General features: G+C 39.0%; 1 protein-coding gene across 1 annotated transcript in view; it reads left to right on the top strand.

Annotated features, from left to right (window-relative positions):
* Positions 1-27370, top strand: part of SLC5A5 (solute carrier family 5 member 5) — a 137704-nt gene that overhangs the window by 63286 nt on the left and 47048 nt on the right. The window contains exons 11-13 of the mRNA XM_077475548.1: positions 16488-16558; positions 16647-16733; positions 25880-26073. Coding sequence (XP_077331674.1) covers positions 16488-16558; positions 16647-16733; positions 25880-26073 — 352 coding nt within the window. The remainder of the gene's footprint in view (positions 1-16487; positions 16559-16646; positions 16734-25879; positions 26074-27370) is intronic.

The raw sequence follows: 27370 nt of genomic DNA, 5'->3' as shown, positions 1-27370 counted from the left end.
ATGGATTGTAAATTCACTACCTTATACAATTTAGCTCGTACTTTTTATAAACTCCCCAAAAAAGTTCCACGTGTCTTTCTGTACTGTGGGTATTCACAAATTGGCCTGTGTTTACTAATAAAGATATTTTTTTCTGAGAGTTCACATACCGTATTTACCATACTAGGTCATTAATATAGTGCTCTCATTCTCCAATTATTTATTAAAATATTCTTGGAATTCAAATTGATGGAAGTCAGTGGAAAGGGTCAGGAAGGGCATGCCAGCAACCAAGATGATAGCTGCAGAAGACATCCTGAACCATAAATTCTTGAATGCCGCAGGTGCACCTTGTAACAGTTCATGGTGCCAAAATAGGCTATTTAAAATTGGTCAGCACCCAGACTCAATGCTGTCTGCTCTACAGCATTCCCTGTGTGTCCCTGCTATCTAGTATCTGATATCTGTTCCTGTTGTTTAACCCGGCTTGTTCCTGAGGTTCCTGCCTTCATCCAACCATGGCTTGTCTCTGACTCTCCACCTGCCTGCTTCTTCTGCTACTTCGCTGCCAGCCCGTTACCGATCCAGCCTGTACTCTGACTCTGCTCCAGCCTCTGCTTCAGTTACTGACTTGTCTGCCTGTGTATGACCCAGCCTGCCTGTTCCTGTCTTCTCTCCAGTCCTTTGGGAGCGTCCATGCCACCTTCAGCTGCATCTGCTCCTTAGCCTGTGGTGTTCCAGTACCAGTCTGTTCCAGCTTCCTGCTTACCGCTGTTCCTGGTCTTCCACTGTGTCGGTGTTTCTCCACAGTCCCACTAGGAGTTGCAGTCCAGCTCTGCTGTCAGCAATCCTGCCAGGCATTATATAACTCCTAGTAATCTTCTATTCTAATTTGTTTGTTACAATGAATTAGCTGTAGAGGGACAAGCAAAAAGGTAGAGACTTTTAAAGTGGCCAACCTAGTTCATACCTTTCCAGCAGACTGTGTCTTAAAACTCTTCCACATAGCTAATCACTGGCTAGTACAGGTATGTTGAGCTTTTTAAGAACAGTTTATTTATTATTAAGTAATTTTTAATGAAGATATTTTTATGATGCAAAATCAATCTATATGACAGAGTCTATACATATGAAACGTATTCACAGAGACATGTGATAATACAAAATAGTTGCATTTATTGGTTGACAAAAAAACAAATATTTACATGAAAATAAAATACTGAATGCGTCACATGAACATCTTGAAAATTAATGGAAACACCCACAAAATGGGAGTGTAGTACCATTGACGTAATACCATCATGATAACTTCTCGGTAGAATCAATAACTTTGTGAAATTGACATTTAAACAGAATGCCTGTATTTCACACGTCCAACCATTACTATACTGCAGGTAAGTAAGTGGTTAACAATGTGAAATAAATGAATTTGTCAATAAAAGTGGCAACTATGCAAAAAGAAAAATATAGTGAAAAATGTAATCTTTAGAGAAAAAAATCTAAAAGGCGGTTATTGATTCGGGAGAACGATTATCAATAGTAGAATATTCAATACATCAATATTTGAGTGAACATACAAGATAAAATCAACATGACATAATTACCCATTCTAAGATGGCTACTGTTTCTAATGGCTGGTTACCAGAGTTAAGATGGCTGCCTTGGCTTTCAACATGGATACTCTTAAAGAGGATTTACTTCTTGCGACCTCCGAGTTCCAAGGATCAGGGTTCAGGAATCTTCATGAATGTCAAAATATGTATTCATGCATGGTACATGAGTGTCAGTCTGTCTGGGAGTGTGTGTATCTCCCAGTGTCTCCCTCAGGGTGTGTCTCTGAGTGTCTGTCATGGTGGGTCCCTGAGCCTCTCTCCTTTCATGGCATCTTTCTTGCTTCTGCAAAAGATAGAAAAGGTAGACTTGGCACTATACCTTTACATTTTAAAAATGTATTAGTGACTTAATTTGCTAGTATTGAATGACCGTGAATAGGTATGTGAAAATGTAAAAAAAAAAAAAAAAGAAGAAGAAAGGGTTTAAAGGTGAATTTTCATGACTTAAATTCTCGTGTTACTGTCAATATACAATTAGTGTACACATGTGTCTACAAAAATAGAGATGACGTCCGAAAGACGAAACGCGTAGGGCATGGCCATACGACGTGCATTCTCCACGGCAGACAGTAGCAGCCGGCGGCAACTTTGTAATACTGTGATTTTAAATCTAATTAAATGTGAGTAGTTTTTCGTATTCAATAAAAAGTATTGTGTTTACATACTACACCATGGATTTGTCCTTCTCTCCACTATACATATAAACGAGGAAATAACACTACTGGATGGACGAGCACTTTCCAGGATAGACCCAGATAACCCCAGAGAGCAGCACAGGGCTTATACTGTGGAAGCCTATCCACTCCAACAGGGGTAGGATTTCTGGTGAGGGCAATCGCTTTATTGAGCACTGAAAACGCACTGGGAAAAGTTTGTCCTATTGCGGATAAATAAGGAACTTTGCACAAGTCACTTTTTTTCCTTCTTTGTGTGTGCAGGACTTTTAACAACTGTCACTTTTATATATATTTACTCATTTATTTATTTATATATTTGAATGTTTATATAATTATCCATTTGCACTGGATTATCAATGAATTTTGAACTATGCACATTTATATAATTATTTTTGTAGACATATGTGTACACTAATTGTATATTGACAGTAACATGAGAATTTAAGTCACGAAAATTCACCTTTAAACCCCCCTTTTTTTTTCTTTTTCTTTTTTCTTTTTTTTTTTTTACATTTTCACATACCTATTCACGGTCATTCAATACTAGCAAATTAAGTCACTAATACATTTTTAAAATTTAAAGGTATAGCACCAAGTCTACCTTTGGATTTATGTAAGGGTATGAGGTAGAGGGTGGGGGGAGGGGAAGGGAAAGGAAAGTACCCTTATGGTTTATATATTTATTTATTTTTTTGCACAAATATGACACAAATGACATAAAATGTGGATTGATTTAATAGGACTCCCTTAAAAGGGAGAAGTAGGATGGGGCGGTAGAGTGAATAGAGAGGGGGGTGAAGGTATATTCGGTTTTGGAGGGTGAAGGGGAGGGGATGGGGGAGGGGAGGGGGAGAATGTGGGGTTTTTTTTTTTTTTGTGTCCCCCGCACATCTTCCCCTCCTGTCCTCCCTTTCCCGTTGATAGCCGGGGGGGGGGGGGTGAGGGGGGTTGAGGGGAGAGTAATTTATTTAAGGAAAGGAAGAGAGGGGTAGCAGTAGAAATGATGAGGGGGAGGAGGGAGAGAAGGGAGAGAAGATGGGAAAGAGAAAGGGAAAAGAAGAAATAAAGGTGAAGAATAGAGATAATATGTGAAAAGTAAAGGATTAAGTAAAGATAATGATAAATATGTCTATGTTAACAAGAAAAAGATGAATGTGGTAGAAAAATAATTATTGTAAGTGTGGAGAACGCTGGTTGTGGGCACGGTTCACTTGCTCCTCTTTTGCTCACTAACACCCCCATATTAAACGCCTCTCCTCCAGGTGGAGGAAAAGTCGGAGGCGTTGGGGTTTCCTTTTTTTTTTTTTCTTTTTTTCTTTTTTTTTATTATTTATTTATTATTTTGTGGGGGACAGCTCCGGATATAGTATCTGTCTCTCATTTATCTGAAAGAAGGGGTTGTTTTGGGGTGTGGGTTGGGTTTTATTTTTATATATTTATTTATTTTTCATCCCCTCTCTTTTTCCCCTCCGGCAATAAAAATGACTAAAATAAATTTTACATCATACAATGTTAAGGGACTAAACACCCCAGAGAAACGTACACGATTAATAATGGAGTTGAAAAGATTTAAATCTCAAATAGTTTTTTTGCAGGAAACTCATTTTAAAAAGGATAGGATCCCTTGGAGTAAAGGTCACTATTTCCCCTGGGTATATCATAGCACCTCACGGAACTCGAAATCCTGTGGGGTGTCTATTTTAATAGCAAGACAGACACCATGAAAGGAACAAGGGGTATACATGGATGAGGAAGGTCGCCTCCTGATAGTAAAGGGTACATTGGGTTGCCAAAAAGTGACATTGGTAAATATATATCTGCCAAATGAAGACCAAGTAACCTCTCTAGAAATCTATTTACAGATTATTCAACAACATAAAGAGGGAATACTAGTGTTAGGAGGCGACCTAAATATGGTTTTGGATCCAATAAAAGACACACCAAAAGGTTCGTCTCATCTATCTTATGTCAAATTAAGGAAAGTAAAGAGAATGATGCAAGAATTGCAGCTGATTGACAGCTGGAGGGCTGTTCACACACAGAGCAGAGATTATACATTTTTCTCGGCAAAATATAAATCTTACTCTAGAATTGACTATATTTTAATCTCCCAGAATGTGATTACATCCCTAGTGGAAGCCTCAATTGGCCCATTTACACTATCAGATCACGCCCCGACGAGTTGTGTGATAGAATTAGGGGAAGCTGAACCAAGGGAATGGCAATGGAAGTTAAATGAAACATTACTAAAGGATAATGAATATAAGGTAAAATTAGAACAAGAACTGGATGTTTTTTTCGCAAAAAATAAAGTAGGAGAAACAACACCTTTTTGTATATGGGAAGCACATAAATGTGTTATGAGAGGAATATTTATATCCCTGGGAGCACATAGAAAACGCAGAATGAATGAAACGATCGATAATTTGCTTAAAGAGATTAGGGAACTAGAAACAGTACATAAAAAATCACAAGCATAAGCAGTAGAACAGAAATTAGACGGTTTGCGTGAAAAATTAAATCTCCAATTAATAGAAAAAGTGAAAGCAAAGCTAACTCGAGGGAAACGGAGATTCTATGAATTTGGGAATAAACCAGGGAGACTGCTGGCAAACGCTCTAAGAGAAAGCACAACCAGGAACTCAATTACAAAAATTAAGACACAGAGAGATGAAATGGTTAATACATCGGAGAAAATTGCTCAGGTATTCAAAGAATACTATGAGAAGCTATATCAGCTGGAAAAGAAATCTACTTTTGGCAGAGGAGTTAAAAAAAGGAGAGATCGCTAGAGAATACATTGAAAGGACAGAAATGCCAAAAATAACAGAGGAAATGGCCAGAGAAATAGATGTACCAATCACTCTAGAGGAAGTTGCAAAAGCATTAAAAATATTGAAACTAGGTAAATCACCAGGTCCAGATGGATTTACTTTGTCATATTATAGAATGTTCGCGGAGAAATTGGCTCCGAGATTCATGGAAGCCTATAACTCAATACGGGAAGGGAAGCAAATTCCAACAGAAACGTTACTGGCGCATATAACAGTAATACCAAAAGAAAGAAAGGATCCCTCTCAGTGTCCCAGCTACCGACCTATTTCGTTGCTGAATGTGGACCTTAAATTGTTCACAAAAATATTAGCCATGAGATTGATAAATTTGATACCGGAACTAATACACCCAGATCAAGTGGGATTTGTCCCAGGGAGAGAAGGAATACAATTTACCTGGTACAAAAACTGCATAAGTCAATGGTGATAGTATCTGCGGATGCAGAAAAAGCGTTTGATCGGGTAGATTGGATATTCTTAAAAGCAGTATTACAACATATAGGCCTGGGGGAGGGGATGCTGAGATGGATCCTAAACTTATATTCAAAACCAAGTGCTAGGGTGAAAGTGAAGGACAGATTATCAGAGCCATTCTCCATTTTAAATGGAACACGCCAGGGATGTCCCCTCTCACCCCTGATATTCATTTTGACAATAGAACCTTTTTTAAGGAAAATACCTGCCAATGTGGATATCAGGGGGGTAAAAATAAAAAATGAAGATCAGAAGTTGGCAGCTTATGCAGATGATTTGATCTTTTTTTTGTAACGTCCCCAATTACATCTCTCCCATCTTTACTAATGGAGCTACGAGAATATGGGAAAATATCTAACTTTAGAATAAATTATGGAAAATCAGAAGCAATGGGGGTAGAAATAGATTCGCCTCAGCTACAAGCAATATCCACGCAATTTGATTTTAGATGGACGAACTCATATATAAGATACTTAGGAACAAAAATGTCAAAAAATCTAAATGAGCTGTTCGAACTTAACTATATCCCACTGGTAAGACAGATCAAAAGTGATCTTCAAAAATGGGACAAAGAGATTTTTACATGGTTCGGGAGAACCAATATTATTAAGATGAATGTGATGCCCAGACTATTATACATAATCCAAACTATACCGATTAAGATCCCTCCAAGTTTGTTTACGGATCTTAGATCAAGATTTATGAAGTACATCTGGGCTGGGAAACCAGCAAGAGTACGTTGAGATATTCTAGTACTCCCCAAAGGAAAAGGAGGGATAGGGCTTCCAGATCCAATAAAATACCAGGAAGCTTTACATTTAACTAGAGTAGTGGAATGGTGTAGGCTTAAAAACGAAAAACCGTGGATACAGACAGAACAAGCAGCGATAGATATCCCATTGGAAGGATTAGTGTGGATTCCAGATACAGAAATACCAATAGGAATGAGAAAACATCCAATACTAGGGGAGACATTACGAATAACTAAAAGAGTATTCAGGAAAACATCTATTTCAAGAATTCCCAGTCCGCTCCTTCCTATCCTTGGTACCCCAGCATTTATACCGGGAATGACAGATCCAAAATTTAAAACAATACGAGACAGAGGCATGAGCAGAATTTGTCATTTCTCGGTAGGCAATCGGTTAATGACTAAAAAAGATATTGAAAAAGGAATGACATTAGGGCTAGATCCTTTCAGAATGAGGCAATTAGAAGCCTTTATTAGATCTAAATCAAAGGTATACGTAGAAATAAGGGCATTGACTGAGTTTGAAGAGATCTGTTTGAAAGGAGAGGAACTGAGACATCTGATGTCTTATTTTTATAGTATGTTGATAGAACAGGAGAATCCACAAGATTTGCCCTTTCTGCAGGCTTGGGAAAGAGACTTAGGGACTACGTTTTCCCCAGAACAAAAGGATAAGATGTTGCTGTTTAATCAAAAGGCCTCGATGGCAAGCAGATATCAAGAAGGGGGATATAAGATCCTTACTAGGTGGTATAGAACACCAAAAGTGTTACATCAAATTTACCCCCAGATATCAGAGACATGTTGGAGATGTCATGGAGCAGAGGGAACACTATTACATATATTTTGGAAATGTCCAAAAATTAGAGTGTTCTGGGAGATGGTAGCCGATACTATTGTAAGGATTACAGGAATTGACCTGGGAGATAAACCGGCAACTTTTCTGCTGCTGGACATCCCAATGGCAATAGAAAGATTAAAAAATTCTTTGCTGAGACATTTATTGATAGCAGCAAGGGCATGTATTCCGGTTCTGTGGAAAAAAAGCAGCCCTCCAGCTAGAGCACAGTGGTTTCAGAGAATTGCAGAAATCCAACAAATGGAAAATTTAACAATGACAATGAGAGATCAAGATGAGAAATATCAGAAGATTTGGGCTCCATATCTAAATTACAGAGAAAGTATGATGTAAAACATTTGAAATATGATAGAGCAGGCGGGGTGTGGTGGGGGGGGGGGAGTGAGGGGCAGGGATTATAGTGAAAATTCCCAAAAAATGTTTTTTTTTTTTTTTTTAGTTCGTATATTTATTTATTTATTTTTCTGGGAGGGAAGGGTGAGGGATGGGGGAGGATGACGTGGAATTGAGGTATGGATTGAAATATTATAAGATTGTTATAGCTGTTAAAGAAGTTGTAGATGTATAACGAAATGTAATGTGAAATCTATGGAAAGAAAAGATGAAAAAATAAAGAATTAATAAAAAAAATAAAAGTCTACCTTTTCTATCTTTTGCATATAGTACAGTTCACCTTATAGGTAAACTATTACGGTAGAGGCAGCTTTACAGTTAATAATCTTTCAAAACTAACCATAGCGCAATCTCATCACCGTTAATCTTTCTTGCTTCTAATTACCCTCTCAGACAATATGATTATAAAACTTATAATATGCTCAGCCCAAAAGGTATGTGTTCCCTTTTCATTGGTAGGCAAGACTTAATAATTAGTCTTTTCTGGGAGCCCAATGATTTTAAGGTAATATCACCTTCAACCACCAGGTGTCTCACATGAGTTTGGAGTTTATGTCTTTAAGTTATTATATTCTATTTTTATACTGTGTATTATTTTTTATATTTGTTCTAAAGAATACATATATATATAGTATTCAGGGATGCTAGTAACCGACACAATACGCTTAGCATAAATTTGATTCATCTACATCACATAAAATGGTTCTATATTTATATATAAATGTATATCTATTACATCTGGTCTATCTAGGAAGGACACAGGTTATATATTAATCAATATTACACCAAATTATTATCTATATGGATACATGCATAATTCTGATATATCCAATGAATATGTGTTAATCTAAACGTAGGTTAAATTCTTATATGGTTATAATCACGATTAGGTGTCTCTCATAATGCTAATTATTAAACACTACCACTTATAATCATAACTTTTATATATATTTTCTTTATAACAAAGTTCTTAGATCATCAGATACTAATTATAATCATCTCTGTGACCTACAATATCATACATAATTCAAATGACTTATAATCACCATATAGGTACTTTTCAAATATTTCTGCCTTGCACAAACTTCAAATCTTTTCCACCATGTGTTGAATTGGACTTTGAACAGTTTCAATGGATGTTTAGAGATGGATTTGCTATTCTCACAGTTCCTAACTCTAATACAATGGGTTATGTAAGCCAAGGTGTTAGCTATTTAACCACTTGACCACCGGGCATTTAAACTCCCTTAATAACCAGACTAATTTTCAGCTTTCGGTGCTCTCATATTTTGAATGACAATTACTCAGTCATGCAACACTGTACCCACATGAAATTTGTGTCCTTTTTTTCACACAAATGGAGCTTTCTTTTGGTGGAATTTAATCACCGTTGGGTTTTTATTTTTTGTGCTATAAAAGAAAAAAGACCAAAAATTCTGTAAAAAAAATAATTTTTCTTTGTTTCCGTTATAAAATTTAGCAGATTAGTAATTTTTCTTCATAAATTTTGGACAAAATTTATACTACTACATATCTTTGGTAAAAATAAGTACAAATTGGTGCATATTATTTGGTCTTTGTGAAAGTTATAGAGTCCACAAGCTATGGTGCCAATATCTGAAAATTGATCGCACCTGAAGTACTGATGGCCTATCTCATTTCTTGAGACCCTAACATGCCCGAAAAGTACAAATACCCCCCAAATGACCCCTTTTTGGAAAGAAGACATTCCAAGGTATTTAGTAAGAGGCATGGTGAGTTTTTTGAAGTTGTAATTTTTTCCCACAATTCTTTGCAATATCAAGATTTTTTTTCCTTTTTTTTTCCACAAAATTGTCATATTATCAGTTTATTTCTCACACAGCATATGCATACCACAAATTACACCCCAAAACACATTCTGCTATTACTCCCGAGTACAGCGATACCACATGTGTGAGACTTTTACACAGCCTGGCCACATACTGAGGCCCAACATGCAGGGAGCGCCATCAGGCGTTCTGGAGCACCCAGGACAATTCTGACATTTCTCTCCTACATGTAAAAATCATCATTTATTTGCTAGAAAATTACATAGAACCCCAAAACATTATATATGTTTTTTTTTAGAAAAGACCCTAGAGAATACAATGGTGGTCATTGCAACTTTTTATCTTGCACGGTATTTGCGCAGCAATTTTTCGAACGCTTTTTTTTGGAAAAACAACAGTTTTGTGCTTTAAAAAAAAACAAAACAGTAAAGTTAGCCCAATGTTTTTGCATAATGTGAATGATGAAGTTACGCCAATTAAATAGATACCTAACATGTCATGCTTCAAAATTGCACACGCTCGTGGAATGGCGCTAAACATCGCTACTTAAAAATCCCCATAGGCGATGCTTTACATTTTTTTACTGGTTACATGTTTTGAGTTAGAGTTGAGTTCCAGGGCCAGAATTATTGCTCTCGCTCTAACGTTCGCAGTGATACCTCACATGTGTGGTTTGAACACCGTTTTCATATGTGGGCGGGACTTACGTATGCTTTGTGAGCACATGGGAACAGGGGCGCTTTCAATTTTTTTTTTTTTTTTATTGTTCATTTTACTGTATTTATTTTAGTTTGAAACTTTTTTCCCCAAAAATACATTTTTTGATCACTTTTATTCCTATTACAAGGAATGTAAACATCCCTTGTAATAGGAATATGGCATGACAGGTCCTCTTTACAGTGAGATAATGGATCAATAAGACCCCACATCTCACCTCTAGGCTGGGAAGCATGAAATAAAACAAATAAAAAGAACGATTCTGGCTTTGATTGTATTGGCGAGACGATAGAAGCATCAGAGGGTGGCGGGAGGGGGGGACGTCCCCTCTCGCCTCCTGTAAGAACAATCAAGCAGCGGAACAGCCGCAATGATCATTCTTATGGTGTAGGGAACCGCTGGCTCAACAATCTGATATCTGAATGATGCCTGTAGGTGCACCCATCATTCAGATATCCCCGCACCAAGTCAAGGATGTCATATGACAGCCGGCGGGCGGGAAGTGGTTAACATGCTTTTTTCTTTTTTTTAACACAAAGTTGTCCATTTATACAATATTTCTAACACATAGAATGTACATACCAAAAATGACACCCCAAAATAGATTCTCCTACTCCTCCTGAGTATGGCGATACCACATGTGTGAGACTTCCACAGCCTGGTCACATACAGAGGCTGAGTACAGCCAAGCATGGCTGAGCATGGCCGAGTATGGCCAAGTATTGCAGGGTACCACCATGTATGGCTGGGTATTGCAGGGTATCACCAGGTATGGCTGAGCATGGCTGAGTATGGCTGGGTATTGCAGATTATCACTGGGTATGGCTGGGTATTGCAGAGTATGGCTGGGTATTGCAGGGTAACACCGAGTATTGCTGGGTATGGCAATTTATGGCAGAGTATTGGCAGGGTATTGCAGGCTATTGCAGAGTATTGCTGGGTATTTCAGATTATTGATGGGTATTGCAGAGTATTGGCAGGGCATTGCTGGGTATTACAGAGTATTGGCAGGGCATTGCTGGGTATTACAGAGTATTGGCAGGGCATTGCAGAGTATTGTCAGGGTATTGCAGCGTATTGCAGGGCATTGCAGAGTATTGTCAGGGTATTGCAGAGTATTACAGGGCATTGCAGAGTATTGGCAGGGTATTGCAGAGTATTGCAGGGCATTGCAGAGTATTGTCAGGGTATTGCAGAGTATTGCAGGGCATTGCAGAGTATTGGTAGGGTACTGCAGAGTATTGTCAGGCATTGCAGAGTATTATCAGGGTATTGCAGAGTATTGTCAGGGTATTGTCAGGGCATTGCAGAGTATTGTCAGGGTATTGCAGAGTATTGTCAGGGTATTGTAAGGGCATTGCAGAGTATTGTCAGGGCATTGCAGAGTATTGTCAGGGCATTGCAGAGTATTGTCAGGGTATTGCAGAGTATTGTCAGGGTATGGTCAGGGCATTGCAGAGTATTGTCAGGGCATTGCAGAGTATTGTCAGGGTATTGCAGAGTATTGTCAGGGTATGGTCAGGGCATTGCAGAGTATTGTCAGGGTATTGCAGTGTATTGTCAGGCATTGCAGAGTATTGTCAGGGCATTGCAGAGTATTGTCAGGGTATTGCAGAGTATTGTCAGGGTATGGTCAGGGCATTTCAGAGTATTATCAGGGCATTGCTGGGTATTGCAGAGTATCGGCAGGAATTGAGGGGTTAATTGTCGGTGAGCAGCACTGTGGGCATTGCAGATCCAGCTCACAGCGCTGCTGACACCGATCTGCCCCCCTTCGCTGTACTGATCGGTACAGAGAGGGGAGGGAGGAACCGGCGTCATAACATGACGTCGGTTTGTTTACAAGCGATCGCTCCGTCATATGACAGCCTACCAGAGTCAAGCAACTGCCCTGTAGCCGTCATTCGGCTATGGGCCAGTTGTTAACTGGTTAAACAGTTCCTCACTCAAACGCAATGGTTTAGGCAAGGTGAATGTGATAACAGTCCAGTCACGTATTTGTGTAACTTTTTTTCTATGGCTGTGTTTGTGGCTGTTATTTATCAACTAAAGCCAGGTACACATCTTCTTTGTTTTGTCTCTGTCTCAATGCATGCTTGTAAAAGTTTTCAATATTTGAGGTCGTACCAACTTGGAAAACAGGAGATCATCTATTTTGCTTTAAAGGTCTCCAAGAGGTTAACAGTTCAATAATGACAAAATCTAGGTTCATCCGTTTTGAGGCTTAAAGAGGAAGTAAACCCTGATGAGTTTACTTCCTCTTTCATTCCCTGTAAAGGCAAAGCATAATGGACTACTATGCATCGCATAGTAGTCCATTATGTGTCACTTACCTAACACAGGAGCCAGTGAAGTCACCGCTGTCCCCTGTAGTTCCGAGCATCCATCTTCTTGGTGGGTCTCCGTGGGTGTCGCTGCTCCAGCGCCGGATTCGCCGGAGCAGCGATGACGTCACACCCGCGCATGCGCACGGGAGCCGAGACTCGCGGCATTGCCGTCATCGACGATGCCCCGCTCAATGCGCCTGCGCGCCGCTGTCTACGGCGCATGCGCCGTAGATAGTGGTGCCCGTCTTTGGGCAAATATCTCCTAAACCGTATAGGTTTGGGAGATATTTCTTGGACCTACAGGTAAGCCTTAATCTAGGCTTACCTGTAGGTCAAAGTGGTTTGTAAGTGTTTACAACCACTTTAAACAAATCTCACATTTCTACCAGTAAATACAAATGTATTATTTCTTCATAAATCCACAACAGGTATCTAACACTTCAAAGTCCCCTTCCACATGCTGTGGTTTCTCTCTCCAGAACAAAGGTCCTTACAGGAATACTAGCCATTGGGAGAAACCACAGTGTGCAATGGGTGAGCAGATATTTAATACACTCAGAAATGGATGATGGTTGCAGGGGCCACATATCAGTTACATGGAGTTTTAAGACACAGGACACCAGGAAGGTAAGTATTTACCGTCTTCTTTTACAGAATTTTTCCCCTCATACTGGCAGGGCTACTTTAACAGATTTAGATTTATTTACTAACTCTCTTGGCAGAAATTAACACTTTTACAAAGTTTGTTCTCACGTGGTGAATTTAAATCTACTGTGCTTAAGCGTACCTTTATCATATTTTAATTCCTCAATCACAGATATCAGTCCATCGTTGTTTTCTTGTAACTCGTGCCAAGATTGTCCTTTTTTGTTTACTGTGCAATGATAATAAGCGCTCTGATTTTTTGGCCTCCTCGTTCCTTTGTCCTTAAAAAGATTGGGTTAGAAAGGTTATATTGCTGGAAAGACATATACTCATTCTGCTGCAATGCTGTTTCTTCTGTATGTTTGACATATATTCTTTACATTTTTAATTTGTATTTTAAATTCCTAAATGGTCTCCATTGTGCTGTGCTTGTGTGTTCAGTTGTTTGTGGAATGTGCTGTCATACTTGTTAGGTCTTCGTCTCCTTAATAATACCCCTGGTAGCCTAGGCTAGGATGGAAGAGCGGAGGTCCCGATCACCGGTGGACAGACACCACACATACACGATTGTACGTGAATAATGACTGTGGGTTTATTGGAGCACACACAGTAGTTTTATGCAGTTTGAGCTAACGCACAGCCCTGTGGTTGGGCCAATCAGGGACTGCCACATAAAATATGCAAGATAGTATATTTTACTACGTCATCATGGTTCTTTGCACAAGCAATATTTCTGCCTAGCAGCAAAAGCTAAATATATACATATATATATATATATATACAGTTTAAAATGTTTCTTAGGTGTGATCCAAGATAGGCCTGTGGTCTAACGCCATGAAGTTACTTCTGCTCTTAAAAAGGGAAGTAGCTTAACCGCATCCATCTGTTCTGAACAGATATCTAACCTTGTGATAATTCTAAATACCTTGTACAAGCAAAAACACATATGACCTTAAGCAATAGGTTTCTATGTCATGCTAACAGTAATTTTCCATTACCCAAAATGGATGTCTCTTAACAAGATGGTTCCCTCATTACCTTATAATACTATTCTGTTCTTTCTGGTTGTCCTTTCTGTTGACTTGGGCAAAACATTTTCCCAGTCAGATAAATTTTAAATCACCATCATACATTTCCTTAAAGTGAATCTGTGACGAAACGTTGGAATTCAAGTATTAACATATTTCTAACAAGCAAACAAGAAAACAAACTTCAATGACATCTGCAGGCATTGTAGAGCAATTCAGCTTTACAATTCAAGCAGAAGTACTCAAGTCATTTCTCTCAGTAGTTCAGCTCAGCCTGCTGTCCCCTCCCAGCAGCAGCAACAGTAGCCTTGTAGATTTTCATCTCTACTACAAAAAGCAGGAGCTCTGGGATGGGGAAACGGGGTGAGCTAAGCTGCTAAGAGAAAATAACGAGTGACTTTTGGGCTTCTGCCATATACTTTGGTAATTATTGCTCAATAGTGGCTTCAGCTACAGAAGTCAAAGTTGGCTTGTATTAAAGCTCATTTATTGCTCGTTTAAAATATGTAAAGATTTGATAGTCCATAGACTGGGCATGGTACACTATAAGTATCACCATCATATTGCAACTACATATTTTCCTGGGAAGCCTCCGGGCTCAAAGATTCAACTCATTTTTAACTACCCCCATGTGTGCATGAATCACTGATGAATACACAGCCTGCCTGTGTGAAATAATGTAAACTGGTGGATTAAATACAATATGTGAATTCTCAAAAAACAAAAAAATGTAAGTATAGGGCAGTTTGTGAAAACTTAAAAAGCATTAAGACACAAAGATCCTTTTTTGAGGACTGCATGTAGGCGTGCTTAAGACACCATTGGCAATTGTATTAAGATCTTTTTCCATCATGAAGCAGCATCTCAAGTGAGTTGAGGTTTGGACTGGGCCATTTTAGAATAAGCATTTCCTGTTGTTAAAGAATAAGTAAGATGTGCTCTGGGAGCATTAAACTGTTTAATAGATGACATTGTACCCTTAAAAATTGTTGTACTTATCTCTGCTGGACTAGGTTTATCTACTGGGTTTATATGAGCATGGTAATAAACAGAAATAGAATACTGGACCAAACTAACTCTCTTAGATAATAAATTAGATAAATTATCTTCATGTGTCTTTCAGATCTGCACTCCAAATTAAATTAGTATTTATAGGCACAAGCATAACTAACGTACTTTAATTGTCTTGTATGCACAATAGTTAATTTACTGGTTCTGTGACTCAGTTATGTAGAATCTGCCACATGCAGGAGGATCAGATTAAACGTATTACAAAAAAAAATGAACCACAACAATAGGCTTTGACTGTGAGAACAAGCTGTAGAGCATATTTATGTTGTAGTACTGCACAGATAGAAGCAATGTTTGCACTATCATTGAGGCCTTGTAGTAATTGCTGTACTTCACCAAACTGTATAAAGTATTTTTTTTTTAAGTAATAATATGTATTATTTTTATAAAAAAACATTAAGTTGCTCAAAGCAGACCTTCACGTGAAAATTACTCTTACCCGTTTTAATTTCCTCCTGCCCCCAGGCTCATCAGAAATGGCAGATATTTTTTATAGTTTATTGCCATCTCTTCCTACCAATCCCCTCTGCCCACAGCCTGCTGGGATCATCCCGGAAGGTTGCAGGACCAGTCTCACTGTAGGCTGTGTCTGTGCCAGCTGTAAGGTATCAGTAAGTCACAGTTGGCACCCAAGTTCAAGATAGCGGTATGGAAGGAGCAGAAGCACTGGGGAGAATCAGCTGCAGACAAGATAGAATTAGAAATTTCCATTCATTCCCTGTGAACTGCCAGCCTTCATTCTCGTCACCAGACTCTTAGATTGGTGTTATTTCTCCAATGTGGTCAAATACAGATTGCTACCACTATAAGCACTTACCAATACCATTTGTTGGTTGATATAGTATATGACTGCACTGTTTGATGTTCTGTGAGTCTTGGCTACTGGTTCATAACCCTAGCTTATCCTTTGACTCCTGTTGTTCTTTTACACTTGTCTATTGAACTGGTACTTTAGGTTAGTTGTCTGTTAAATCTTATGCTATTACCACCAAGGCAAACCACCTATTAGGATTGTTACACAGCAAAATCCCAACCTGCTTGTTCCTGAGTAAATGCTGGGTAGTTTTTCAATTCCACACCATGGGTGCCCACACCTACTATTGCTGACACTATCACAGTTCATTGTTTGTAGGTGTGGCATTTACGTGCAGAGGTGCACGTATACCATCCATTATACTGTATTGTATTAGCAATGCATAAATATATTACATAAGTTAATGAATGTGTTGGTTATGAATAATGTGTTGATTGTGACCTAAGGAGTATGACAGAAAGTATGTATTCCATACCCATTCTCTTTTTTTTCAGCTCTCATTTATGGATGTGCATGCATTACAGTAGCAGCCTTGTCATCACTCCTTGGTGGTGGCGTTCTACAGGTACTAGGCTAGTGACCAGTCAATAAGAAATATAATGTTTCTCTAACTATGTATTCTCTAACTTTCATCTCTCTGTTCTCTTGCACAGGGCTCCTTTACAATAATGGGAGTAACCAGTGGCCCACTCCTTGGAGTTTTTATCTTAGGAATATTTACCAGTTCGTGTAACACTGTGGTATGTATGTCCTTAGCAGCATCAACCCTATTTTGCCTTTAAGTTGTATCCAAAGCCTTTTTTTATTTACTGCCAATGAAATCATCAGAATCCCTGTCTGTTTTCTTATTTGCTGCCTGTGTCCCACTGTATAGAGGTTTACCTTGATTTCCTGTTACAGAGACACAATGGGAAGTGAGAGTGATGGAAATTTCCTGCAGATATGACTGTTATCAGTCAAGAACGTGCTGGACACATGACTGAGCCCTTTTTGTTTTATTGGAAGACAACAGAAACACATAAACAGGAAGTTACATCATAACCCTGTAGTTCCACTGCAGAGAACAATAAATTAGAACCATTAAACATAATATTACACCTAGTTGCAGAACTATTACTAATCACTACTAATAATATATGAGACTGGTTGTTGCGCCTGTGTCTGTATAAACAACATGCTAAGGAAATACCTCCAAAATAAAGGAAATACCCTCTAAAACAGAGACAGTGGTTACCAGGACAAATAGGACAAAATTATCCCAGCAGTTAACTCCTCAGAGAACAATAAAAACCTGACAGGTATTCTAACCCTTTTTTGACTAAAGATACAATTTAAAGTAAATGTAAACTCCATTGCTAAAATCTGATTTAAGCTATAAGACATTAATGCAATTTCAAAAGATATTTTCAGTTTCATTAAATCTTTTAGCATTTAATAAAATAATGCCTGGTGATCCTGGCATGAAGATGCTTGTTCAGGCCCTTATTACCTTTTATAGGATTACAAAAAACTGTCTTTGTCTGCCAATTGTTCTACTCCGCTGTGAACCCGTCACATGCACTTATAGTAGGTACTATAAGCAGGCATGCCAACGCTCATTGCACAGGCATGTTTAGCTGTTGTCACTATTGGGAAACCTGAGATCAGTAATAACCTGCAACTTTTGTTGGAGTGCATGGAAACAGGAATTGGTTGTAAAAGAGACTGCAAAAGAGAGCACATTGAAGAGCAAAAATGAATGACTGTAATGACCAGGCAATTTTTTGCGATACGACACTGCATCGATTTAACTGACAATTGTGTGGCCATGCAACGTTTTGCAGTAGAAACAAAAAAAAGTCACAATTTTGAAAAAAAAAAAAACAATCTTTTTTAATGTTCTGCTAAAATGCATATCAAAAAAAATATATATAAAAAAACGAATGTTTTCATCAGTTTAGGCCAATATGTATTCTTCTACATATTTTTGGTAAGATAAAAATCAAAATAGGCATATATTGATTGGTTTGCGCAAAATTTATCGCGTCTACAAACTATGGGATAGATTTAGGGACTTGCATTTTTGATTTTTTACTGGTAATGGCGGCGATCTATGATTTTTAGTGGGACTGCGACATTGCAGTGGACAAATCTGACCCCAAATGACACTTTTTGGGGACCAGTGACATTAGTACATTGATCAGTGCTATAAAAACGCACTGATCAATGTATAAATGGCACTGGCAGGGAAGGGGTTAACACTGGGTGGATCAAGGGTTTAAATGTGTTCTATCTGTAGGGGGGATTGGTTGCCTGGGACATGACAGAAATAGCTGTTCCCAATTACTGGGAACAGCGGATCTCTGAGATGTCCCCTGTCAGAATGGGAATCCTCCTTGTTTACAATGGTAGATCCCCATTCTGCCTCTGTATCCAGTGATCGCGTAAATAAACAAAAATAACAAACATGCCTATACTTACCTGCTCTGTGTATCCTCCCTATCTGGGGTGACCCACTGGTGCTCCAAGTCCCTCGTCTTCATCAGGTACCCCCACAGAAAGCCGCGTTCCCTGGGGACACCCATGTGTGCTCACTCCTGAGTCCCGCTGCTGTGTCTAGTAACACAGACAGCGGGACTGAGCCCAGCTCCCTGCTCCCCGTGTCATAGGATTTGATTAACAGCAGTGGGAGCCAATAGCTCTTGCTGCTATCAATCTGTCCAATGAAAAAAAGAGACAGCAGCTGGAGCTGCTAAGCTCTTGCACTTCGCTGGATCGGATCGGGCTTAACAAGAAAGGAGGGGTCTGGGAGAGAGCTGCAGCACAAAAGGTTTTTTCATCGTAATGAAATATGGTGAAAAATCTTGAGGCTTTACAACCACTTTAAAGTGTTACTAAACCCAGGACCATGCGTTCACTATATCTGGTCACCCACAATACTCAGAACATGGAAATGCAATTATTTTAGTAAATATCAAACACTAAATACCTTTCCTTGTCATCAGTTAGAGCAGTCTTGTGACTTCTATCAGTATTTGGTTAAAGCTTTTAGGAGGAGTTTTCATTCTCCCCTGATTGTCCTATGAAGCTGCAGGACCTCTGATCCTCTGTGTAGACAGTGCTGATCACATGCACCCCCCGCCCCAAGAAAAAAGAAAAACTCTCTAGCAATACACACCAAACTGAGCACGTGCAGTTTTCCCCAGAGACTCTATTCTATCAGGAGATGATTTGGGGACAGTGGAAGAAGAGGAGAATCAGAGAAGACAGGATCAAGCAGCCTTTTATACACAATGCAGAGGATTAACCCCTTAGGTTTCACAGTGAGTATAACAAGCATGCTTTACTGCATATGCAGACTGATTTTACTTGTTGTGGGTTTAGTAACAGTTTAATGTCTCCCTCCCATCTACTTGTATAAAGTTGGACATACGCTATGTAATCTGATTGTACAATCTCTGGACAAGTTCCTTTAGATTTAACAAAACTATGTAATAGGGGAACCCATTTGAATAATCTATTCAATTTGTAACAAATCAGGCAGGCCCTTGCAATACAAAGTTCATGGTAGGTCTAAAGAGGAATGTACAATCAGATTGTACAGAGTATGTCAACCTTAAAAAGAAGTAAGAAAGTAGGTGGAAATAAAAAAAGGAGGTTATATAGTAATGAGGGCGAGTGGTTCATAGAAGTAAAACACAGACTATTCCGTGATGCAGTGCATGTTGGGATATAACTTGCGATGAAACAGGAAGCCAGAGCTCATAAGGAATTTTTTTACATTTTGAACAGAGAGGTGCAGATTCAAAGCTGCCATGGACTGGGTACATGAGAGATAAGCACATTGGGACAGCTTGGACAGAAAAGACATAACAAAAGGCTTCTATGTATTTTGAAAAGTTAAATTCTGCCTGAAAAAGGTGACCTTAGCCTTTATTTAAGGTATTCTGTGGTCTGCAAAGTGTTTGTTAGCTGCAATTGGGCTATATCTTTGCTCACATAATGGTTGAGTCTGTGTTTGCATTGGCATTGAAAGCTAATTTGATAGTAAAGGACACTTTAATGTGTCAACAATGGTAAGTGGAAATTCTAATCTTTAATTTTTCTGTTAATCCAACTGTGAACATAGTTTTGCGTAGCTGTAAAACCTTGCTACATCCATACAAGGAAAAAATATAATTAAATTAAAATATATTTCATAGAGTTACACATGTTTAAACTTATGTTTTTTTTAAATATGTAAAAATAAAGCTAACCCCAAATGTAAACAGCCAACACAACAATAAGACTGGTTGTGATTAAAATGTGGGTAAAAAGTGTACCGCTAAAAATAAATGCACATAACACACCTACGAAAAGGGAGGATGTCTGATCAAAGATATATACAAGAATCAGTCTCTCATAATAAAGTGCGTGACAACACAGATAATGAATCACAGCATAGGAAAGACCCCATGAGACAACGCGTCAAAATGGAATCGCAACACTCAATTTATAAAAATAAGGTGCAAGTCACAATGTCATATGAAAGTGCTAAATATGGTGAATTTCCATATAATCTAACCAATATAAACATAAAACAAGATGACCTAAAGGTAATGGTGATGGTGACTTCTTAAAAAGAAACACACTATTCTATGCACTTAAAAAAGGGACAGACCCATATATACTCATGGGTATGTCAAATAGTACAATGCTTAATAATAGTATATATAAGAAATGTGATAAAAAATTCAAAATATACTACTCCAAAAGGTATCAAAAGTACACAGTGATGAAAAAAAATTATGCAATTGCTACAAACAGTCTCTGGAGTAGATGTGCTCAATGGTGGATATATACACACGGGAGTGCCTTCACTTTCCAAGAGGGGGGAGAGAAAAGGGTACTCTTACAGAAATAGTGGACCCAACTCACCGTATGGTGGTGGATCTAGCAGGCATAGAACCAAAGATGTGAAGGCTTCCAAGATGAGCCCCACGGTAACCTCTTCCACAGGTCAAAGAAGATCCAAAGTGGCAATCTTTATGGAGATGGATGGAACCCTCCGAAGGAAAACAGTAGCAGCTCCCTGGAACCGTGTCCTCCAGATAGGGGGTGTTATATTCAAAGCATATGAGAGAAAAAGCCTCCACATGGTGTAAATCCGTTTGAAGGAATTTATTGCAGTAAAACAGGATATCCAAGCAAAAATGGGAGTATCAATAAAAACAGATCAATTGAACAATAAAAGTTTGGTGGTGGCATTGGTTAAAATGGGGCATTCTTTGGAATTCTAATTGTGGTGAAGGAAGTGGCTAGGGCTGGCGTGTTAAACCTACGTGGTTTGTCTTATGAGACTTCCCAGTTGAGCTGCTACTGTTTTCTTTCGGAGAGTTCCATCCATCTCCATAAAGACTGGAGTTTTGGATCTTCTTTGAGCTGTGGAAGAGGTTACTGTGTGGCTCATCTTGGAAGCCTGACTTCACGTCTCCGATTCTATGCCTGCTAGATCCACCACCGTACGGTGAGTTGGGTCCACTATTTCTGGTAAGAGTACCTTTTTCTCTCCCCCCTCTTGGAAGGTAAAGGCACTCTTGGTTGTATATATCCACCACTGAGCACATCTACTCCAGAGACTGTTTGCAGGAATTGCATAATTTTTTTCATCACTGTGTACTTTTCATACCTTTTAGAGTAGTATATTTTGATTTTTTTATCACATTTTTTATATATACTATAATTAAGCATTGTACTATTTGACATACCCATGAGTATATATGGGTCTGTCCCTTTTTAAGTGCATAGAATAGTGTGTTTCTTTTTAACAAGTCACCATCACCATAACCTTTAGGTCATCTTGTTTTATGTTTATATTGGTTAGATTATATGGAAATTCACTATATTTAGCACTTTCATATGACATTGTGACTTGCACATTATTTTTATAAATTGAGTGTTGCGACTCCATTGTGACACATTATCGAATAGGGTCTTTCCTATGCTGTGATTCATTATCTGTGTTGTCATGCTCTTTTTTATGAGAGACTGATTCTTATATACATCTTTGATCAGACAGCCCCCCTCTTCGTAGGTGTGTTATGTTAATTTATTTTTAGCGCTACACTTTTTATCCACGTTTTTAATTATGTGTATCAAATCTGTATTTTACAAATAAACATTTATATAGGATGCACCCATGATAGGATTTCCGGAGAATGATGTGTTTTCCAAAGATCAAAACAAAGATGTTTTCCCTCAAAAGGTGCTATTGTAACATCACACAAAACATGTTTAACATGCAGGCTGTGAGGAATTGTTCATTTGTGTATATTGAGTTCATATTGAGCTATTGAGCTCTGTAAACAATAAGCAGGATATCCCAAAAAATATATGACGCTCCATCCGATGACTTGAATTTAGTATCCAGAATGTTTATATGCAATATTAAAAACAATAAAAATAACAATCAGGATTTGGATAGAATAGAAAAAGGTTAGAACACCCATGTCCCTTTTCCGTGAGAATTACACAATTTTTTATTTTCCCTCACTTTTATTCTTACTGACAGTGAGCACCATGAATAATCAAGAGAGTGAATCCCCTCATTGAGAACACAAACAGCAATACAAACCTGCTTTAGATTACCTTTAAATCCCAAAGCTGCAGAGCAATGAAGTCTGTGTAAGATATGTTACTACAAAATAATAATAATTCATTCATAATTCAGAACTGGCTAGCTAATACAAATTAAAAATATTTCCACCACATTCTGAACCACACCAAATTAGGGGTAAATGCTCATTTGCAAATGAAAATAATAAACCTGTCAATAACATTTACATACATTATATATTTACAGGCTAAGAAAGTCTAAAGACCCATACACACGATAAGACTTTGATCGGACATTCCGACAACAAAATCCATGGATTTTTTCTGACGGATGTTGGCTCAAACTTGTCTTGTATACACACGGTCACACAAAGTTGGTTGGAAATTGCGAATGTCAAGAACGCGGTGACGTACAACACGTATGACAAGCCACGAAAAATGAAGTTCAATAGCCAGTGCGGCTCTTCTGCTTGATTCCGAGCATGCATGGAACTTTGTGTACACAATTTTGTTGTCAGAAAATTTGAGAACCAGGTCTCAAATTCTGTGCGACAGAAATTCCGATGGAAAATGTCCAATGGAGCCTACACATGGTCGGAATTTCCGACAGAAAGCTCCCATCGAACATTTTCCATTGGAAAATCCGACCGTGTGTATGGGGCATCAGATGCTTAGCACTGAGAGGTGTAACCAAGATACATATCAAATAATGTATCTTAGTTCGGTAATATCACATCGTCCTGGGACAATCACATTTTTAATTGCCACTTCCCAGCTGCTCAGCACATGTAAACCCAGATTAAAAAAAAAACATTAAAGTGAATTGTGTTGAAATAAAATTTAAGGCAACCTTTAAAAAAAGATACTATATACTTACCTTTTCGGTAGTATTATTATTATTATTATTATTATTCAGGATTTATATAGTGCCAACAGTTTGCGCAGCGCTTTACAATATGAGGGCAGACAGTACACTTACAATACAAATCAATACAGGAGGGATCAGAGGGCCCTGCTCATTAGAGCTTACAATCTAGAAGGGAGGGTCAAGTTGAAACAAAAGGTAATAACTGTGGGGGATGAGCTGATGGAGAAAATGAAAATACAGTTAGGTGGGGGTAGGGTAGGCTTCTCTGAAGAGAAGTGTTTTCAGGGATCGTCTAAAAGCTAATAAAGTAGGAGATAAGCGGACAGATTGGGGTAGGGCATTCCATAGGATTGGGGAGGCTTTGGAAAAGTCCTGGAGGCGAGTATGGGAGGAGGTGATGAGGGAGCTAGAGAGCAGGAGGTCTTGAGAGGAACGAAGAGGATGAGTAGGTTGGTATTTAGAGACTAAGCTAGTGATGTAGCTGGGGGCAGAGTTGTGGATGGCTTTGTATGTAATTGTTAGTATTTTGAATTTAATTCTTTGGCTGAGCGGAAGCCAGTGGAGGGATTGACAGAGAGGAGTAGCAGACACCGAGCGATTGGTAAGGTGGATGAGTCTGGCAGCGGCATTCATAATGGATTGAAGAGGTGATAGACTATGTAGAGGTAAGCCAATGAGAAGGGAGTTGCAGTAGTCGAGGCGGGAGATGACCAGCGAGTGAATTAAGAGCTTTGTTGTCTCATTGGTTAGAAAGGGGCGTATTTTGGAGATGTTGCGGAGGTTGAGGCGGCAGGATTTGGACAGTGATTGGATGTGTTGCTTGAAGGAGAGTTCAGAGTCCAGGACTACACCTAGAACCTTGGCATGTGGGGATGGGCTTATGGTTGTGCCATCAATTTTGACAGTGAGATCAGGGGAAGGGGCATATGGGGGAGGAAAAATTATAAGTTCGGTTTTGGATAGATTGATTTTGAGGAAGTGGTGTGACATCCAGACTGATATATCTGATAGTAAATTAGTGATACGTGAGGAGACAGAGGGAGTGAGCTGAGGGGTAGAGAAATAGATCTGGGTGTCGTCAGCATAGAGGTGGTATTGGAAGCCGTGGGAGGCTATCAGTTGACCCAGGGAGGAGGTATAGATTGAAAATAGGAGTGGTCCAAGAACAGACCCTTGGGGGACCCCAACAGAGAAAGGAAGAGGAGAGGAGGAAGTAGAGTTGTAAGAAACGCTAAAGGAGGAGGAGTACAGAATAATGTCGTTTGGTTTTGGCCGTTAGTAGATCGTTTGTTAGTTTTAGGAGAGCAGTTTCTGTGGAGTGTTGAGGACGAAATCCAGACTGAAGGGGATCAAGAAGGCTATTATCAGCGAGGTGGTCACTCAGTCGGTTGTAGACCAGACGTTCGAGTAGTTTGGATAAAAAGGGGAGCAAGGAGATGGGGCGTAGGTTGTTAGGATTGGATGGGTCCAGTGAGGGTTTTTTAAGTATGGGTTTGACAAGTGCATGTTTTAGAGAGTTGGGGAAGATGCCAGAAGAGAGGGAGAGATTGAAGATGTGAGTTAGAGAGTGTAGCATAGAGTCAGACGGTGAACGCAGCATTTGTGAGGGAACAGGATCTAGAGGGCAGGTGGTAAGGTGGACATTACCAAGTAGTTTAGCAACTTCGTCTATAGTGGTGGGGTTGAAGGAGGGAAGTAATGATTGTGCCTGTGGGCATGATGTGTAAAGCGTGGAGGGTATCAGAACAGTAGAAATCTCCACGCGAATTGTATCAATCTTCTGTTTGAAGTGATTAGCAATCTCCTGGGCGGTGAGTGAGTTGGCGGGTGGAGGTGGTTAAAACAGTACCTGTTTTAAAACTCTACGGTATTATTGATTCCTGGCAACTGTAAGTATGCTGTATCGACATAGGAGTCAGCAAGAGGAACTACAACATGTGACAGGGGGAGCAGGTATTTGATGCACCCAGATATATCAGATATTTACAGCAACTGGAGAGCAGCAAGGTGGTGGAGTTTAACATATAGGTCACTAAAAAGATAAGAATAGAGCATCTTGTTTTACAGGTTGCGCTTAGTTTTGTTTCAACACAGTGAATGGATCACTTTAAATATGTAAAGGTAAGAGACAAATTGCATACACACATACAATGCTATTTTATGTTAGTTTCTTTGTGAACAGGTACAGACTTGGCAGCATTAGTCTCTACAACAAAACACTATACCTATAACATCCTATATGAAGGAAAAGGCACAAGAGTAGTCCTCTTTACAAATACAAGAATAGGGGTTGATACCTTTATGGATTTATATAGGCAAGGGAACATTTTCTGAATTTCTCAGGACCTACTCTACAAACACACGTTTATATTTCAGTTTTAAACATTCATTTCACAGTTGGGATTTATTGTGAATGTGTACCTATTGTCTTTTTCCTATCCCTAGGGTGCATTCTCGGGGCTTGCTGTGGGATTTAGTTTATCTCTTTGGTTAGCAGTTGGTGGTACTCTCTACCCCCCATCGCCAGAGATGATGGGAGTTTTGCCCACCTATGCTGAACACTGTCCTCTTTACAACTCTAGTGATGGGATCATCTATGGCAGTCCTCCTCCAAGAAACATTACTATGGCTCTAGACAGGTAACCAATGCAATACAAATGTCTGCATGTATGTGTGTTTGTGTTTTAGTGTTTATTAATTAGTGTGTATTAGTGTTTCACCAAAGGGGTACTCGCGTCCTGCTCGCCCACCCTGCCAGAGGTGTGACTATAATGGTGTTATCAGCATCGGAACCAGTGTTTTGGGGAGTTTTATCTAGGACCCCTCTCAAAATAAACTTCATTGATGAACACCTTACTGGCTGACAATAAAGCAGTTGCAAAATTCACTTGATAAAAGTTCTAGTGGTAGGCAGCAAAAAAAGGAGTGCGGAGGCTACACAGAAAGGCATGTTTGCACACCCACAGCACCTAGAGGCGATTCAGTTCGCATTGTGCGCTATATAAGTATTTCATTCATTCATTCACCCATAGCAAGCATGGTAAATACAGTGTTTACCAAAGCCATGCATGGGAAAGTGAATGGGAGCAAATGGAAATCCACCAAAACAAAGATCCAAGTATGTGAATCAAGCAAAACATGAACTATCGGAAAATTACATTGTAAGTGTATATGTACAATAATACACATTTCTGGAGGTTGGTATTTGCATAGCAGTAGGCATAGAACCTTTGCCAATTGCCAATTTATGTGAAAGAAAGCCTGAAAGCAATCCATCCAAAGAAAATTATTTAATTCAGTACCTGAAACTGTTCTCATGCAGTCTCCTTTTTGCTACAGGAGCTTATTATTTAGGGTCAGCTAGTATGGCAGGGAATCTGTTCCCAAATGCATAATAATGCAGTTGTGGACTAGACACAAGAAATGTGTACATAGAAACTTAAAGGAAAAGACAGCAGTATGCTGTCTGTGCAAATGACGCTGTAATGCATATTTCACCAGTATTCTTGCCTCTCCTCAGGACCATTTCTGCCAGTTAAAGTGACACTAAATTATATCCTTATTCTTCAAAAATACTCCATAAAAATAATCATTTCTTACCGTGTTTTTCTGCCTCCCTGTAACATCCTCCATAAGCTTCCAAACATCTTCTTTCCCCCCTGATTTCCATTTGTTTGAAACAAGCAGTGCATGTTAGTTGTCATGTGCACTGCTGAAAAGTACAAATCCTATAGTTATAGTCCATAATATCTAGTCCATCTCAGGAGCAAGAAGAGAGGGTGGCTACATTTCTACATACAGTGGGACCATGGAGATCAAACATAGCCAGTGGCCACTTCTAAAAGGAAGTCATATCACAGCAAAAAAAAAGGAATTTGGGGCTTTGAAGGAGGCTGAGAACAATAGAGTTTAGGTTGAGAATAGAATATATACTTG

This window comes from Lithobates pipiens, unplaced genomic scaffold (genome assembly GCF_037356315.1).
Source record: "Lithobates pipiens isolate NorthernLeopardFrog02 unplaced genomic scaffold, aLitPip1_a1.2 Scaffold_13, whole genome shotgun sequence".
Lineage (NCBI taxonomy): Eukaryota > Metazoa > Chordata > Amphibia > Anura > Ranidae > Lithobates > Lithobates pipiens.
Note: the sequence above shows the minus strand (reverse complement) of the source record. Positions and strands in the feature narration are given on the sequence as shown.